At 34.2% G+C, this 17,942-nt stretch overlaps 1 protein-coding gene across 1 annotated transcript in view; it reads right to left on the bottom strand.

The window, feature by feature from the left end:
* LOC134652863 (fibronectin type III domain-containing protein 5) overlaps window positions 1-17,942 on the bottom strand; it is a 168,517-nt gene that overhangs the window by 42,015 nt on the left and 108,560 nt on the right. Inside the window, exon 4 of the mRNA XM_063508062.1 lies at window positions 8,202-8,347. Within this exon, the coding sequence (XP_063364132.1) occupies window positions 8,202-8,347 (146 nt within the window). The remainder of the gene's footprint in view (window positions 1-8,201; window positions 8,348-17,942) is intronic.

The raw sequence follows: 17,942 nt of genomic DNA, 5'->3' as shown, positions 1-17,942 counted from the left end.
TATCTAGATATCTCTTTCTCGCTCTCATTTATGCGGCGCACCAAGATCGAAGTGCGGTGCAGTAGTGTGTTACGGATATTAAAAACATCTGAGTTTACCACTTTTTACCGCAATACAGCATTTCCTTTTTGGCGCATCAGTTAATTTCCGATAGATGGCGTCCAAGATTAGCGAGATTTCTTGGCCGACGCCCAATTCAATTACAAAAAGAATTTATCAAGACATCATGTCACTCAAACCGACACCGATTCTAAAAATAAACGAGTAAACATATTTTCGCATGACAGAATTATAAGGAAAATAACGATAGTTAAATAACACAACATACAATTTTAAGATTAAAGTCTCACTTTGCTTTTCCATAATCATACAGTTTTAAATTTTTAAAGGTTTTATCTATTTTAAGCTGTCAGATTCAGATTTAGATATTTTATTGATAGTCTGTGCGGAAAGAGAAGAGTCGTAGAATGTATTGGATCCCATACATTTCACGACTCTTCTCTTTCCACACATACTCTAAAAGACTGAATTTTACAAGCCAATAATTGTCTCTATGAATCTGAATTGTCTAATTTTATTATTATATTTTTAGTAACTTTCTACTTATTAACTCCTTACACTCCCCAATTAAGTTTGGATTCAAATCATGCCTTAGGTATAATGAGGGGTCCCTTTGTTTCCCATAAAGTTTTAACTCGAAGGAATCAAAATTAAAACTCAGGTAAGGAATTAATTAAATGATTAATTATTTAATCAATTTTGGAGTCATGTCCACAATTATTGCGAGCAATGACTCCAATTTGTCCGATCTCTGCATTCATAATGTACCTATTGTTTGTCATATTATCATTAAACTGAAACCGTTAACTTTTCAGGATTTTCGTAAGGTTATCCTATATAATTATAGGCTAGGTTGAGTTAGGTTTGTTTTATGGCAATCCTGAGAAGTGACGCGTTTCTGAACCAAATGAATTATGACTAACGAAAATGAGACCCATATAATGACGATGAGATAATGACGTAAAGTTTAAAATGCTAAACATGTACCTACACTTCAGGATTGAGCACCAACTCGCGATTATGTGACACGCTAAGCGCTAACAAATTAACTGCATTTTAAAGTGTTAAATTTTATTGTGCAATTTGATTGTTGGTCATATAAACTACAAAATATCTGGGTGACCGAGCTTCGCTCGGAAAACATATAAAAACTCGAAAATGCGCGTTTTCCCAGAGATAAGACCTAGCTAGATCGATTTTTCGCCCCCGAAAACCCCCATATAGCAAATTTCATCGAAATCGTTAGAGCCGTGTCCGAGATCCCCAAAATAAATATATAAATAAATAAATATATAAATAAACAAGAATTGCTCGTTTAAAGGTATTAGATAGATTAGATACGTTGCCTCAATACACGTAACGATTTGTCAGGTTGCTTGACTTTTCAATGGCTTCCACCATTATTTACATAAAAACTGAACAACATGAAGTTTTTTCATGTCGAGTGTGAAGATAAAAAAGAGAACTACAAAGTCCAACTAAACAAGCCGTTGCCAATTTTAGAAGTCGGCCAGAGCGGTATAATACAAGTGTTAGTACCGGCTGCATGTCGGTATTCAGAGAGATTAATCTTACTAAACAAGAAACTTTTAGAACCAACTAAACTCTATGGTAGGTAGAAACTAAATTTAATAGTGAGTACACACTATTATAGCCTTTAAGGCTTTGTAACTCTAGAGTCTAGACCATAAAAACTTACCGTTTGATAAATTGTGTTACATATTTTCCTCTACAATACTTCTGCACCAGAGGTAGGTATCTTCTTAACTGTTCAATATAGTGTCATTTTATTAGTTTTTGTAGGTAGTTGTTACCGTAAATGAAATATTTTCAATGGAATAATATCAACATGTAAAATATGGTTAAAAATGATAAATGTATTAACGGGAAGAGGTACATATATATTAAATACTCCGTTTAAAACATCATGGAATGGGTATCAAAATAAATTAATGAACATAACATAAACAAGACAGCGACTAAGTACTGTTTCGTAAAAAAACTAAACGAGGAAAAGTCAACGATATGTCATAAAACCTAAAATAAGACTTATTTCTGTTTTTCACTCATATTTCAGTCGCATCCTCATTTAGGTTAAGTGTGCTTTTAAAAGACAATTGTTATTTCTATTGTCTTGTCTTTTCAATGTCTGAGTGATAATGGCCTGAATTAGTGTACTCGTAATATCGTCTCTAAAAGCGCAAATATTTCAGCTTATTCAAATTTGATAATTACCACAAAAAAGGCTATTTTCATGTTTATGAAATAAAATATAGAACTTAAAACTTACTTTTCGATTGGCGTTAGTCAACATACTATTGACATCTTGGTTACGGTCCCTGTTATTTATAAACAAGTAGAATACCTACTCACTACTTTCGAATGTACTTGCATGCATCCGGAAGATCAGACGGAGCGGGCAAATGAACGGGCTGGATTGATGCCAACTTGCCGCCTAAATAGAACGGCGAAGTGAAAAGTGAAACGGGACTTTCGCTTGTACGTTAGTGCAGGTATAAAGTGAAATATACATACAGTCATGTTACGTAAACATACGGCAGTTGCCACAAAGCATGCAAAAAGGCAACACAGCAGTTGAGTCGGCAGCTTACGTGAACTAGGAACGCTAGGCATTCTTTATTGTTTATTATCAAATACGATAAGTTTCTATCAGATAAGTTATGTCAGCCTAACTAGAAATTCTGAACTTTTCCGTATGAATTTAATCAATATTTCGGTACCATTTACCGTTTATGTAAGATTCATTTCCACTGATCGAGAGGCTGCTTTTAAGGCGCAAAAAAAATGTTTAAGATCTGTTGGTAGATTACCGTTACTGGAAACCTGTAAACCACACTTCATTAGGTTCAATATACTAACACTGCCATGTCTATACATTTTTGAAACTGCGGTTTATGTTAAGAATAACATGCATCAATTTTCTACGTTTGAAAGTGCTCGCAGATGCGACAAAATTTACATCCAAGACGTGAACTCTGCTTTGCTTGCTAAAAGTATTTTTGGGATGGCACCTAAAATATACAATAAGTTGCCAAGACATATAATAACAATAGATAATTTAATTGAATTTAAAAAATGCCTGTATGGATTTTTGGTACAAAAAGCATACTACTCGATAATGGAATATTTACTGGACACATTTTAATTTAGTTTATATATATATATTTTTTTTAAGTATGTAGCTTGACATTTAATATATTATTTTCGGTTGACATCATATTATAATTAGTGCATGGTCCATCTCTTCTGATTTTATATTTGTATGCCAAATGGCAAAACATAGTGGAACGTAAGCTATTGTATAAGATCTTTATTTAACCTATGTTTACAAATAAATAAATTTTGATTTTGATTTTGATTTTGATTTTTCATTTAAAGAAGAAAGAAGAAAAATGTCAGTTATTCACGTAACTTTTGTTCAAAATTGTTCAAAGAAATGTTCATAAGCTCATACACACTGGTACTAAGATTAAGATTGCTTTAGTCGTTAAAGATCACTTAATTAAATCTACACTCTCTTTATCTATTAATAACATACTCGAAGATATTAATCCTCGTATCGTATTCTGCGCCACACATACGAAGATTACTGCTATTGACTAAATTTACTATCAATAGGATTTCAAACATAAATTTTATTTTACACTGGAGTCCCAACGTCAAGATATTGATTAAGTCCCCTCTCAAGGACCCGAAGAGTTCCGAGATTACTTTCTTCTGAAAATTCAATTTCACTTGGTTCATTAAACTTCGCTTAATTGCAGATTAAAATTGCTGCTACGACTTTTGGATTTGGCAGAAACTTCAATTGTGAAATTGTTTTGAAGCAATCATAATTATTATTTTACGATGAAAATTCAGTAGGTAAAATTCTATTTTATCTAACCGGAACAAAAGAAAAAGACTGAGGACTAGCTTCTGCCCGATTGAAATGACAGATATTGATTGATAAAAAGTAAAAACGATCATAATATGTCTTTTTTGGTCCTCAAACTATTTCTATGCCAAATTCTGTCTGAATTGGTTTAGCGGTTTAAGCGTCAAGAGATAACAGACAGACATAGTTACTTATCTTGTATCCGATCTTCACAATATTCATTCTTGTCCCACCCGAACCTAATTCAACTGAATGATTCCATTCTGACATCAACACTACTCTATTTAAAAGAGGCTTAGCAAATTCTAAATTTAAAATACTACAGCTTACCTGTGTTCAACAAACCAAGAAGGTAGGTAGAGTTATTTAACCTTTCCACTATCTAGTATTAAAACTGCCATGTCATGTCCCACCCTAGCCTAATTCGAGTCAACGGTGCCACTCGGGCTCAGTTCCGTGCTAACGCCCCGAGTGGGGACATCATGCAAGCCACTCGTTAACGTTTGAGCACCGTTGTCTGACAACAGCACGTTGTACACGTTTGTAAACCGTATTACCCTGAGATAGAGTTGTAAATTGAATAAGTGACTTGTCAAGCATGCATGTGGATATATGTTTACTTTTTTAGCTCCGAGTAATGAAGTTGAAAAATTATTGTTTAAATCGTGGAAAACTGAGTTGTTTGGAAACAATTTTCATTTGGAATCTCAACTTACTCATTACTAAAACTAGACAAATATACTAGGCCAGCAAAATGTTCTCAATATTGTGAAAAATAAATACTCTCTACAGACCTTGCGACAAATCGCATGCGATTTAAGATACATTGCCGACTAAATAGATTCAACAAATCCAAAAACGGCTTGATCGATCAAAATCCACAATGTCTCAAAAACCACACATGAGAGTTGTTACTAAGCAAGTAAAGGCCTTTAGGTTTTGGTAGTATAATGTTGTAAAAAAATACATTACTTACATATTTAATGTCTAATACAACAACAGATAAAATTACAATCTAAAATTAAAAACTAAAGTTAATAAAGTTAAAAATAAACTAAGTACTTACTTGTAATAAAATTAAAAACTAAATAAATCTAAATAAAAAAAGAACATCTAAAAAAAGGCCTCCGCGGCATTGTGCCAAAGATGCTGACAGCATTCCCATTCAACTGCTTATTAAATTATGAATTTATGACTTATGACCCACATATTTATTCACCCTATTCAGAGTATGGTTAAGCATAATAAAATCACTATGTATTGGCAAGGTGTGAAGTCAGTGGAGGGGAAGTGGCGCTGATCGTCACAAACATAGGTAATCTGGAATGTCCGACATTTTTTTACTTATTATTGGGGTGGTACTGGGCCTTTGAGTGTCACGTCGACCAGGTATTGATCTATTGTGACGGCCCTTTAAAGTTCATTACTAATGCCCGTTGCATCCAGAAAATTACAGATGCTTTGGGCCGTAACGTTCTGTACCTCATAGGGTTGCAATACATGGCGCCCTAAGTAGGTATTTCTTTTTGACATTAATGTCCTACATTAGCGGCAGCCGCTTGAACTAATTTTACTCCATAAGATTTAACGTAGAAAGCCTGACAAAAATGAGGTCAGTGCCAGTGCACCTAGCGAATAATAATAATGATAGTAAGTAAGGATGTACTCTCTAGACTATTATATGTTCACACAAAGAAGTGTCACTTGACCTCTCGTGTATTGTGTAAGTTCATTGACCCGATTCGGTAGGTACGCCATTTAAAATTAGCAACGTCGACATGGCGGACTTTGTCCCCAATTGTACAGGGAAGGGTGTGTCGTTATAAAACTTATAAATAACTTTTATTAATTAATGCTTCGCCATATTTGAATTTTTCTGTAAACTGGGTAATTCTATGTAATTCTGTATCATGGTTGTTTCTGGGTAATTGTATGTTATACACATACACACATATGTAGTGTGTGTGTGCATGTGTGTGTGTATACTATAACATGTATACACACACACATGCACACACACACTACACACGTGTATACTATGTTCTCGCAATAAACATATTTCATTTCATTTCATGATAAAGAATGACAAATAGTGATGAATGCTGAACCACTTTTCTCACGGGATTATTTTGACAGTCGCAGAAAAATCGTTATTATTGTCGCGGGCGCTCAAGGTTTTTATTCTATGGAATTGCTGATTCTTTTTGCGAAGGGTAAAGTTTTCAGCTTATCCGTAATTACGGATCCCGGAGGCCTAACCAAATTTACATTTTGACATCAGTATAAGTAATAATAATTATGTTATCATTCGCCCGTGCGTCTCGCTCGCGCTAATACATGGATAAGTAAGAGTGAAATGCACGCGCGAATGCATTTAGTTGACATGTTAACTAAATGACACCATTTAGCTCTCAATTTGATGTCAAAATATATGAACGAATTGGCCTCAATCCAACGCGGCAACGCAGTGAGTGTGATGGGCACCTTTGCGTCGGGGGCAGCCCGGGACGGGTTTTTGTAGGTAGTTATTTTTTATATTTTTAAGTTTGTATTTATATTTAAGTTTGTAAATTTGTTTTGTTTGTTGTCAATAAATAATATTTCTTTTTTACCTGTATTTCAGTTATACAGGGTGCTTCCTGTAACAGGAGCAATAAATTAAACTAAAGGCTGTACTCCTCAAACTGAACAACATTTGTTCAGCAACTTTTAAAAATTATGAATCCTTTAGACTTCCTCTTTTTAATAAAGTGTAATAAAAATCAAAACATGAGTTATTTTCAAAAGTTGCTGAAAGAATGTTGGTCAGTTTGAGGAGTACAGCCTACAGTTTAATTGATTTCTCCTGTTACAGGAAGCACCCTGTATAAATGAATTAACAAACTAGCACATTCTTTACGGGGGTTATTCTTCTGAGCTTGACATTGCTAGGGTTAAATATAATTAGTAATATTTACTATTTTGTTTCCAGCTATAAAATCGTTAAGTAAATATTATTATTAACTTTGCTACTTTTGCTGCCGTATGTACCCATACCATGTTTACATGTTTGAACAGAATGTAAATATTAACAAACATGTGCCCTTCATAATGTTTTAGTGATCAAACTAATTAAAAAAGCTTTTCTTGTGTGCAACCATTAAAATAGAATAATGCAGGATCGAATTAAAACTGTTGTGAGACATACGAACATTGAATAATTTTACGGTTTAGACTCACTTGTTACTTGTTGTGTTAGTGCTTGAGAAAGGAGACCTAGGCTCTCCGAAACATGTCGCGCGAGTGACTTAAAACAAGTGAGTCTAAACCGTAAAATTATTCAATGCTGGATCGTATCTCAGGTCATTCGTCTTCATTCTAATGTTGTTTAAATATTCAAGTTCTGTTTTACGTTTCCCGTCTAAGTGTAATTAATTTCCCTAATTTGCTTATTCCTTTATTCTTTCTTAAAAACGTTTCGTTTCTGACATTGACAAAGGTAAGGTAATGAGCTACGTAAATCTAATTATGAACTGTGAAATCGTTTGTTCAAAGGGGCTGTGGGTGCGATTAAAATATGTATCTTCATAACATTATACGTTACATTATATTATGACGTTTAGTATAACGAACTGGAGGCCTAGAAAAGATGACAATCGATTAAACCCACATTCCTATTTGCCTTTCATAATGTAGCAGTCTCATAAACTACTATTAAAATGTACTGAATAGCTGCTGCACCTAGGTATAATCATCTCTAATTAAAACCAAAATATTATTTTGCTAATCCGCGAAAAGATAACGTGCTAGTCACTCACTCACTACCAACCCGTAAACAACCCAAAATATTACTTTGCTAAAAGATAACGTGCTAGTCAATCACTGCTAACCCGTTATACCTACTTACTCGTACTTGCGTATTTTTTACATGCAATTAATGTTCCCATCATCCCACCGCAAAAATAAATACGCAAATAAATATAACAAACCACCACCAAAAGAACAATACTCTACACGTGTTTCGCCTCTCTAAGAGGCATCCTCAGGAGAAAACGGAACCCCGCCCGGTTTATTTGCGTAATTATTTTTGCGGTGGGAAAGTGGGGACATTGATTGCATGTAAAAAATACGCAAGTATAACGGATTAGCACGTTATCTTTTAGCAAAGTAATATTTTGGGTTTTAATTAATATGCACTTCCTAATCATATTTTAAAATCATAATCATCTATTATAATCATATTTTAAAATACGGTAATACTCACCCAGTGTGCGGAAGACAATAGGTCTACTCCTATACTTGTGGCCCCCCCACAACGCGGCGACGGTGACCTGGTACTGCGTGTCCGCCTCCAGTCCGCTCAGGATGACCGCGTCAGAGTTCCCGGCCACCTCCAGAACCACTCTGTAACTAACGTGCAATCAGTCAATTTCGTTGCATTCTACCAGCAAGGTATGGAAGAAGGAAGAGTGAAGAAGAAAAGGCTGCTACTGGGATTGTCTGATTTGGCCCATTTTAATTTAAACCTTAGATGCATGAATTATCACTCATATTAAATCAAAGTTACAAGTAAATTTACTTTAAATCAAGAATTTCTATCATCCACAAAGTCACACACAAATACTTGGCTTATTTCAGTAGTTTTGGTACTTCGCGCATCTAAGGGTCAAAAATTTGGTTTTGATAACCTCATGATCGTCTTGGTGATTAGCGTGCATCTCACGTATGACTTTCACTTCATTTTGCATGCACCAATCAGAGTGAGCGATCTTCAAAGTCATATAAAAAAAGATCAAAACTGTAACGAGTTGTTAATAAATCTGAATCGCGCTCTTGGACACTTAGGTAATTGCGTTGGACAAAATTCTCTTATTAATCCTACAGGCTTAATTTGACGTGACTTTTATTGTTTGTTGATGTGATTGTTAATAAAATTGCAGGGGCCTTTCTCAAAAGCTTATAACTTGTAATACAAGTGGAAGTCCCTTTCTAACAAAAGCTGTCAAAAAGTGACATGCGCTTGTATTACACGTTACAAGCTTTTGAGAAGCGGGCCCCAGGTACCTAAAGCCTCATTTATCGATATATGTATAGGTAGCCTAATCTCTAATTGCATTATACTCAACAAAAACTAATTCGAATTATCAAATTCTGAAAGTTACCTAAATTTGGTCACATTTGGATTGTTGCAGCAAATATCAAAAAATCTTTTTTACGTTTTCGGCAGTAATGCAGTTTTCAGTGGCGTATTTAAGGGCATCTAAAAAATCACAGGTTCGCTCTGCATTTATTTTATAAACTAGGTACCTAAAACCTAACCTATCGTCATCAGACTTCAGGATATTACACTACCTAGTATGTAAATAATTATATATGTAAAGACTTTTTTATGAATTTAAGCATAAGTCGCAAATGTGTCGCTAATACCTAATATTGCTCAGGTTAGTCAAATAAGAACTTTAAAGATAAATTTGTCCAACGGAATTAACCTAAGTGGTCTTCTAAGACAACCCCAGTGATAACCACGGAAATGAGTAAGAAGGAAGAAAAGTTACACGTACATTTACGAGTAAAGCGAAGAAGCAAAGACAAAGCTTAAGGCAAATTAGATAATTCGTTTACTACACATCTACTTAGAAATACTGGGATCATCGTAAGACCTTGTAGGTCTTATGATGAATCATCGGCGTATGTCGGCATATATCGGCATACGCATTCACTGCCAAAGTTTTCATAGCGCTACGCTCGTAGCCGATCACAGCATTTTCCCGCTTTGTAGAGGAAAGCAACTGCGTACAGAGGACCCTCCTATTAGCGCCGTTTTAAAATATTTGGTAGGTTAAAGATTCATTCACAAGACCATGATATTTATTTTGCACGATTTCAGGTAAGAACAATAAGATGTTACACAAAATATAAAGTGTCCGCTGAAATCTACCATACATGGTATGTATAATTAGTGAATATTTTAAAGAATATTTGGAACATATTGGGTGCCAGTATAAAGGACGAAAGATCAAATCACGTTATAGGTACGTCTGATTCTGAAGAAAGTGTATCTGTAACTACTTTTTTCTACTCTCGTACTTTTATTTGTCATTTAAAGGGTCGTTCACACACCTTTAAACCCCTACCTTATAGTTGTCAAAACAAGTCTTTAGTCTATGCCCCAAAAAAGAATTTGTGCATACACGCAGTATCTTTTTGGCGATTTTACGATACTTCGTGTAATGACCACTTAAAAAATATTGAATGAAATACAGTGTTGCCAACCTTATTTTAAATGTCATCTCTGACAAATAAGTGAACCATAGACATGTTTTTTTTTATTTCATTCATTCATTCTTTTCCCGCCCGTACCCTCCATTTTTGCTACTTCTTGAATTAAAAATATTTGTTAAATTTACAATTTTATTTCAAAGTAACTGCTTGGTCGTAGAAAAAGTATTGTATGCAACGTTGTTTAACTGAGTCAAAAAATACTCGTGGCGTCTTTATTAACAATTTTCGGCTTCGCCTCAAATTGTTACTCACGCCACTCGCCTTTTTTGACCTCTCTTAAACAACGATTGCATAAAATACTATTAAGTTATTTGGTTTTTACTGAACTGGGACGCGGTGGGGAAAGTTATGTTAAAGGGAAAAGTTTTATGCTTTTACGGTACCAAGTCAAATAACTTAATGGTGAACTATCGCGTTTCTTAACTCCTCACGTGGCTGTTAGGGGCTTAAAATAGTAGCATTATCCAATCACTCGCAAAGGCACTTTTAATATTAAGTCTTGCATTGTGACTGATGAGTATGACGCAGACAGTTTCAAATGACGTGTGCGCTACAATTAAACATATAACTATTAATAGGGTAGTTTATAATGGAAATAAACGTTTGAGTTTTATTTAAACGTGACAGTTAACAATTATAGCTACTATTTATAGTTATTAAGCTTTTCAGGTTCGGTAACAGTTACCAAAGTAACAATTTGGAAATCTGTTTTAGACCTTATCCAAAACAATACGGTAAATGATCGACTTGGCAAGGAAGTACTTAAAAACTTATGAAGTCTCCCAAAAAAAAACAAGAAACAACTTCGTACAAGAAACAATAGTATTATAAACGGCTATTTACAATACCTACACATACTCGTATATCAGGAAAAAAACAATAACCTATCTTGAGTAACTATAAAATACAGTACGAAATCGTATATCTGTTTTGCTAATGGAGGGTGAGATGGAAATGTATCCAATTTCTCCTGCCTACAGCTAAAAAGCATCCGTTTTCGTTACAAACGGGCTTTTCAGCTGTAGTAAATAGGTATATAATAAACTTACATCCAGCAAAATAAACACTATTACCGAGCCGAATTACCGAAACGTCTCTGAACACGTAGGTCAGTAGTTAGCAAATATTTGTAAATCAACATAAACTGTTGTATTGTTTTTTAATTGGTAATAGTATATAGTATCCATTACCATATCATAAAGGAAACCATATCATTATCATAAAGGAAAAAAATTAATCTCAGATTCTTCGAAAATATATTTTTTCCTGGATTTTTAGTTTAAAATTGAATAACTACATTATATTTATATAATATAAGGTCTAGTTAATACTTATATTAATGCTAGAATTTGTAATTTTTAGGGTTCCGTAGCCAAATGGCAAAAAACGGAACCCTTATAGATTCGTCATGTCTGTCTGTCTGTCTGTCCGTCTGTCCGTCTGTCTGTCCGTCCGTATGTCACAGCCACTTTTCTCCGAAACTATAAGAACTATACTGTTGAAACTTGGTAAGTAGATGTATTCTGTGAACCGCATTAAGATTTTCACACAAAAATAGAAAAAAAAACAATAAATTTTTGGGGTTCCCCATACTTTGAACTGAAACTCAAAAATTTTTTTTTCGTCAAACCCATACGTGTGGGGTATCTATGGATAGGTCTTCAAAAATGATATTGAGGTTTCTAATATCATTTTTTTCTAAACTGAATAGTTTGCGCGAGACACACTTCCAAAGTGGTAAAATGTGTGTCCCCCCCCCTGTAACTTCTAAAATAAGAGAATGATAAAACTAAAAAAAATATATGATGTACATTACCATGTAAACTTCCACCGAAAATTGGTTTGAACGAGATCTAGTAAGTAGTTTTTTTTTATACGTCTTAAATCGCCTAAATACGGAACCCTTCATGGGCGAGTCCGACTCGCACTTGGCCGCTTTTTTTATAGTTTATTATTACATATTATTCCTAAGATACTTATACAATGAACATAAACCCAACAAGTCTATCTACTAAATACCAGTAAACTTTGTAATGTCGCTATAGTAACAACTAAATTGTTATTTTAAATGTGGTAATGTTATTCCCGCGAACTAATTTTTAAATATTACAAAACTATGTAATTGAGACATTTACTAAAATCATAACTTGAAATCACAGATGCTTTTTCCAAAAATCGAAAACTTAATTTGTAAAATTCGGAGAACTTTAATAGTAATGAAAATGGATTGTAACAAATACTGAACTTTATTTAATGCTCCATTTACTAAAGTCTGTTTGTTGAGATTAGATTTAGGATTACTGAGGTGTTTGTAGAAATAAATAAATTTTACAGAAACAGTGAAACTTCCATAATTATAACTAAAACTTCATTTTTTCCGCCAGTACAGAACTGTTTTTTAATTCCTGGTGATGATTTTTCTCTCAGTGTATTGTAAACTAACCGCGTGGAAGAGCGGTGTTCTCTTAGCACAAGTGTATTCTCACTTAAAAAGAGGCACCAGTGCAGATACTGTAATTTGTTTTTTAAGCTACTGAATAAATATTTTTAATTTCATTTTTTCATTTTCATTTTCACAATATTTGCAAATTAAAAAACTCATTTAATCTTTAATTATACAAGCTAAAAATTAAAAATCACTATCCGATTATTATTTTTTGTTCTTATCGGTGAAATAAAGAAATAATTCGTTTTATTACATTTTATAATATAAGACAGTGTGTATTTGTGATTCATCTTAATGAAAAACTAAAGTCAGTAGAAAAATCAAACAATCAATCAGTACCTTTTACTTCCATACATTTGACGTAGGAACAAAGTTTATTTCCGAAACTATCACAATAACCTAGTTTCGAAATAAATATACGCCATCAATCTAATACCAATTCAATATTAAAAATTCGTGCATCGTCTTTTCACATGTGATCGCGCGAAACGGATCTTCAACTAAACTAGCGACCCGCCCCCGCTTCGCACGGGTTAACAAATTATACATTAAACCTTCCTCAAGAATCACTCTATCAAAACGTGAAAACCGCATGAAAATCCGTTCGGTAGTTTTTGAGTTTATCGCGAACATACAAACACACAAATACACAAACAGACAGACGCGGTGGGGGACTTTGTTTTATAAGGTGTAGTGATAGTGATGATCTCGCTAACAGCTGTCCTCTTAATAAGGCTGGCAACAAAGCTTGGCCCTCTCTTACGAAGCTAACACCTTAACAGGCATTAGAAAACTTTTTCAAACAGATGAGCTTTCAATCGTTGGTCGCGAGTTTTCAGCCCATTTTTTGACTTTAAAAGGAACGTTACTCTCCCAGCGTCATTTTAGTCCTCAAGCGTTCAGCAGGATTTTTCGTGTCACACTTTATTCTTGCATCTCTGTGGTCTCCAATAAATAAAATTTCGATACGATTCAGCTACTTTATTAGGAATAAAGCCAAAGTTGGGGTGTCGTGCTACAAAGCCGTGCGGTTTCCGTCGGAAGTTATCGGTAAAACCACATCCGGTACCCGCCCCGCCATTTCCGACCGTTCTTTTTTCCATGACCAGGGCTTTTTGTCTACAATGAAATTTATATGAATAAGAATTCACAAAGTTCGAAACCGTGTCAGAGTGCGTTACCGTGAAACGAGGTTACTTTGTTTTTATCGACGTGAAATGTTATTATAACCCTTATTATTCTTGACAACTTCTACTTGTACTTCTTGACAAATTAGGGCATTTCATATTCCGAATAAGAATTGTTGATGGAGTCGCCATTTCCGAATACGGCAAGGAAGATTAATATCTGACAGGATACAAAATTTTACACCGTCTTTTTGTATTTCTTTTTTACTCTATTAGGCGCAACCGGGGCATGAACTTACGATTTTTTTTTCAAATTTGCCAGTAAAATCGGTCACTGTCATTTTGGCGGCCGCGACACTGATCCCACTCATACCTCAAGCTGTAACTGGCCCCAGGTGGCCAAACAGTGTAAGCCATGTGACAAAACAAATTTGCGACCCCGCGAAAAGGTATCCGAAATGCCAATGCTAAAAAATACCACGTAGGTAAAAGGTTAAAACTTAAACTTTTTACTTAGTCAAAGTTTGTACTTTAGCGCTTATTGCCTTCATAAGGTTTGGTAGCTCTAGCTCCGTACAAAACTTTATTTACGGAGCACTTATGAAATCACTTTCGTATTGTAAACTGATTACGGGCATGTTTCTCTCAGATACCGTTTATGTACGTAGAAAAGTAACATTTGGAACAGAAAAGAGAACTGTGATAGATTTTCAGTCAAAATTACTAATTTTATTGAACGAGCAAACGAGAAGCGCGAGCAAATCATCTGTTTCGGCTTGGAAAAAAGATTTCGTATGTCTGTTTTACTAAGATGCATTCTCAAACCATTCTCGTGAAATTTATTTAGCAGGTTCGTTTCAGTTTTTTTGGATTTTCTCAATAAAATTAAAGCCATGGGTGCGCGAGGTCTATAGATCACAAAGCCACTTTAAAAAATGTATATTTTTATCATATGAAATGGACTTATTATTGACGAATAAAGGGTAAAACCGTTAATCGTTATGAAACTTTGTAATGCATGGGCATCAAACTTAGAGGGGATAATTCCATTAGTGCGGTTTGTTTAATCGATACCCTTTTGATAATCACTGCTAATCTTTTAACACGCTCTAGCTTGGTTCCTGGCCGATTATAAGCTAATAAGCTAGATTAGCCATTCTATTATACCTAATCTGTTGTGTATTTTCCGGCGCACTGTGAAATGACGCCATACTTGTGATTCGACATTACTTATGAGAATTTTTTGTTTTTCGATGATAACTTTTTATGGTGTCGACAAGGAATCGTAAATGGGATTGTCCTGAACAGATTCCTAAGATCCTTACTAAATTTCATAGGTATGCAAAGGACTTTTGTTAGTACTATAAAATTTCGTAATAATATTAGATAGCGAACAAACATTACCTTTTAGAATTTTTGGACTACTGCCACTTAATTAATTTTGTCAAGCAGAAGATATTTATTTATTTAAAATTTATTGCATAAAACATACAAATGGCGGACTTCATGCCTAATGGCATTCTCTACCAGTCAACCATCAGGACAAATAGACAATAGACATGGATGATGATGTAATATGTCTGCGAGCGACTTCTACTGAAATAGCGACTGCAGCTAATTTGCATCCAAAATCGAATATCTACCAACAATTCTCACCCTTATTGCATCACAATAAGCACTACAAATCGAGTTACTAACATATTCCAGTTGTTTGACAAAGGTTAGCTAAATACTAACTACATGTCCGCCTCAGGCAAACTATTTCTAATTAAATGGTTCTGTTCAGCTGAACGCGCACCTTGGTAATGACCAGTATACGTGTGACCTTGAGATCCGTAGTAAATATACGTAAGCAGGGAACAAGCTATGCTGGTTATTTCAAAGGGAATAATTAATATTGTAGGTACATATCGCTACTTGTATGTTTGAAACTGATACCGATCGTTGTTGAATTTCAAATTTACTGTTATTGATTTGTTGAAATTTAATTACTATTTACTGTTTCAGGATGTATAAATAAACCGTTTTTAAAAGGTGAGTCCTGGGTGAATCAACGTTTTAGTGTTCACCATCACACGTACAGAGTCCCTGATCGATAATACAAATTTAAATAAAAGTAATGAGTTTTTTAGTATTCCGTTATGTTCCTATTAATATTATCTAACATTTTATTACAAAACATTTTATTTTGTTTACAATTTACCCGTTCTTTATTGGTTGTCCAAAAGACTAAAAGTTGGTTTTCAATAGTAGGACAGATTGTCCCCGTGCAACGGCGCACCATAAAACTTTGTATCATAAAAAATACTGTTGTGGAATTGATATTTAATTAAACACATAATCATGTTTATGGATAAGTATCATTAATAAAACATACCGATTTGTTATATTTTGTTTATGGTTGATGAAAATCTTGCCTTTTAATTTGGTCCCTTTAAATATCCACGCCATGCAGGTCAACTGGACAACCATAAATTAGTTATGGAATCTAAATATAGATAACGTAGTAAGATACTTGACAACAAGTTCAAATATCTGGTAAGCAGATAGGCCAACCCGCCATTTTGATTTCACGAAACTCGCGGCGTCAGTCGGTCGAGTACTGTTGGAGAGTGTGGGTGTCTTTATTGTATGTCCATCGGACCACTGGCACAAATACATAAATACTTAACATATTACAATAAATTATATTGTACCAGATACTATTTTATATATATTTTACCGTAAGAGTGAAAAAAACGCAACGCAAAAAACGCTTTAATATTTATTATACGACTCAAAGTTTTAGAAAAGTCCCTCAGACAACTAGTCACTTGGACAACGGAAGTGCTTGTCAGTAGGACATTTTGGTTGTCCCTAGGACAAAAACGATGTCATAAGATTTTTTATAGGATGTTAAACAATAAACTGTCAGAAAGCACTAACATACATACCTATATATGTTAATGTTTTCTGATATTTTATTAAATTTGTTTCATTTAGTACCCTCTTTAAGATATATTATTAATATTTCCATTGGACAACCAGATATGTCTAAGAGACAACTAAGTTGCCCCTAAATTGAAAAACACATATCATTATTGTTTTTGTTTTTAAATTCAAGAGCAGTTCATAATTGTTTAAAGATACAATAACACAATATAAAAGAATGTAGTAGGAGCCATTTTCTTACATTACTATAACTATTTCGTGTTTTAATTAAAAAGTTAATCGCGGTTACTTATTTAATTATTTTTTCAAATTAAAATATGAATATTATTTGAATGTTCATGTCTTTGATATTAGTTCATAATGTCGTTTAAAATAAGAGCGTGACTTATTTGGCGGTGAAAATAAATAAAAAAACCCTAATTAGGTACTGAAGGATGATGAAATAAATCAATTCAGCAACACAAATCTCGAACATTTTGCATATATTGTACGGTTAATTTAGCGTAATTTGACAATATAAAGCATTATTAATTAACGTAGTATAATTAATGTTTCATTGTTCATCAAAACCCGTATTCATGCCGACGTGGTTCGGCACGCGCTACAAAAATGGCATTTCCATTATTATTTCGTCGGTATTGAAGAGATTATACACTGTACCTGGGCTTTGAAAATTATTCTGAAATAAAACTTAGGAAACGGATTATATAGAGTATCCCTTTTCAGCGTTCATGGTGAACGGGAGACTGGGGAAAAATATATATTCACCGATGTCAATATTAAAATGTGCATACAAAATTAATGAAACAGAAACTATACATTTAAAGCTGCTTGCAATATAACAATGCACAACCACAACGAAACGTGGGGATCTTAGATTAATTATATGCGATGTAATACGTTTAGGGTCACTTGTCGAACATTGAAACAATCGTACACAGTGAAACTTTGCGATATCTCGGAAACTAGGCGTTATCAGCTAGTGCCGTCTGTCAAGCAAGGGCAGGCTCAGGGACCCCCAGCACCTCCCCAATACGCGAACGCGCCTCGGAGAAGGAGCACGTTGCTACGAGCGTTAATGTGAATTCATGCGACAAAAGTAATATTTTTCATTTATGTTTCGCAATTTTTTACCAAGATATAGAGTCTAGTTTGGCGTTATTTAATTTTTTGTTGTGTTCTATGTGTAGTAAAGTTACTTTGGAACTAAATATTTTTA

The sequence above is a fragment of the Cydia amplana genome, chromosome 12, assembly GCF_948474715.1.
Source record: "Cydia amplana chromosome 12, ilCydAmpl1.1, whole genome shotgun sequence".
In the NCBI taxonomy this organism is placed as follows: Eukaryota; Metazoa; Arthropoda; class Insecta; order Lepidoptera; family Tortricidae; genus Cydia; species Cydia amplana.
Note: the sequence above shows the minus strand (reverse complement) of the source record. Positions and strands in the feature narration are given on the sequence as shown.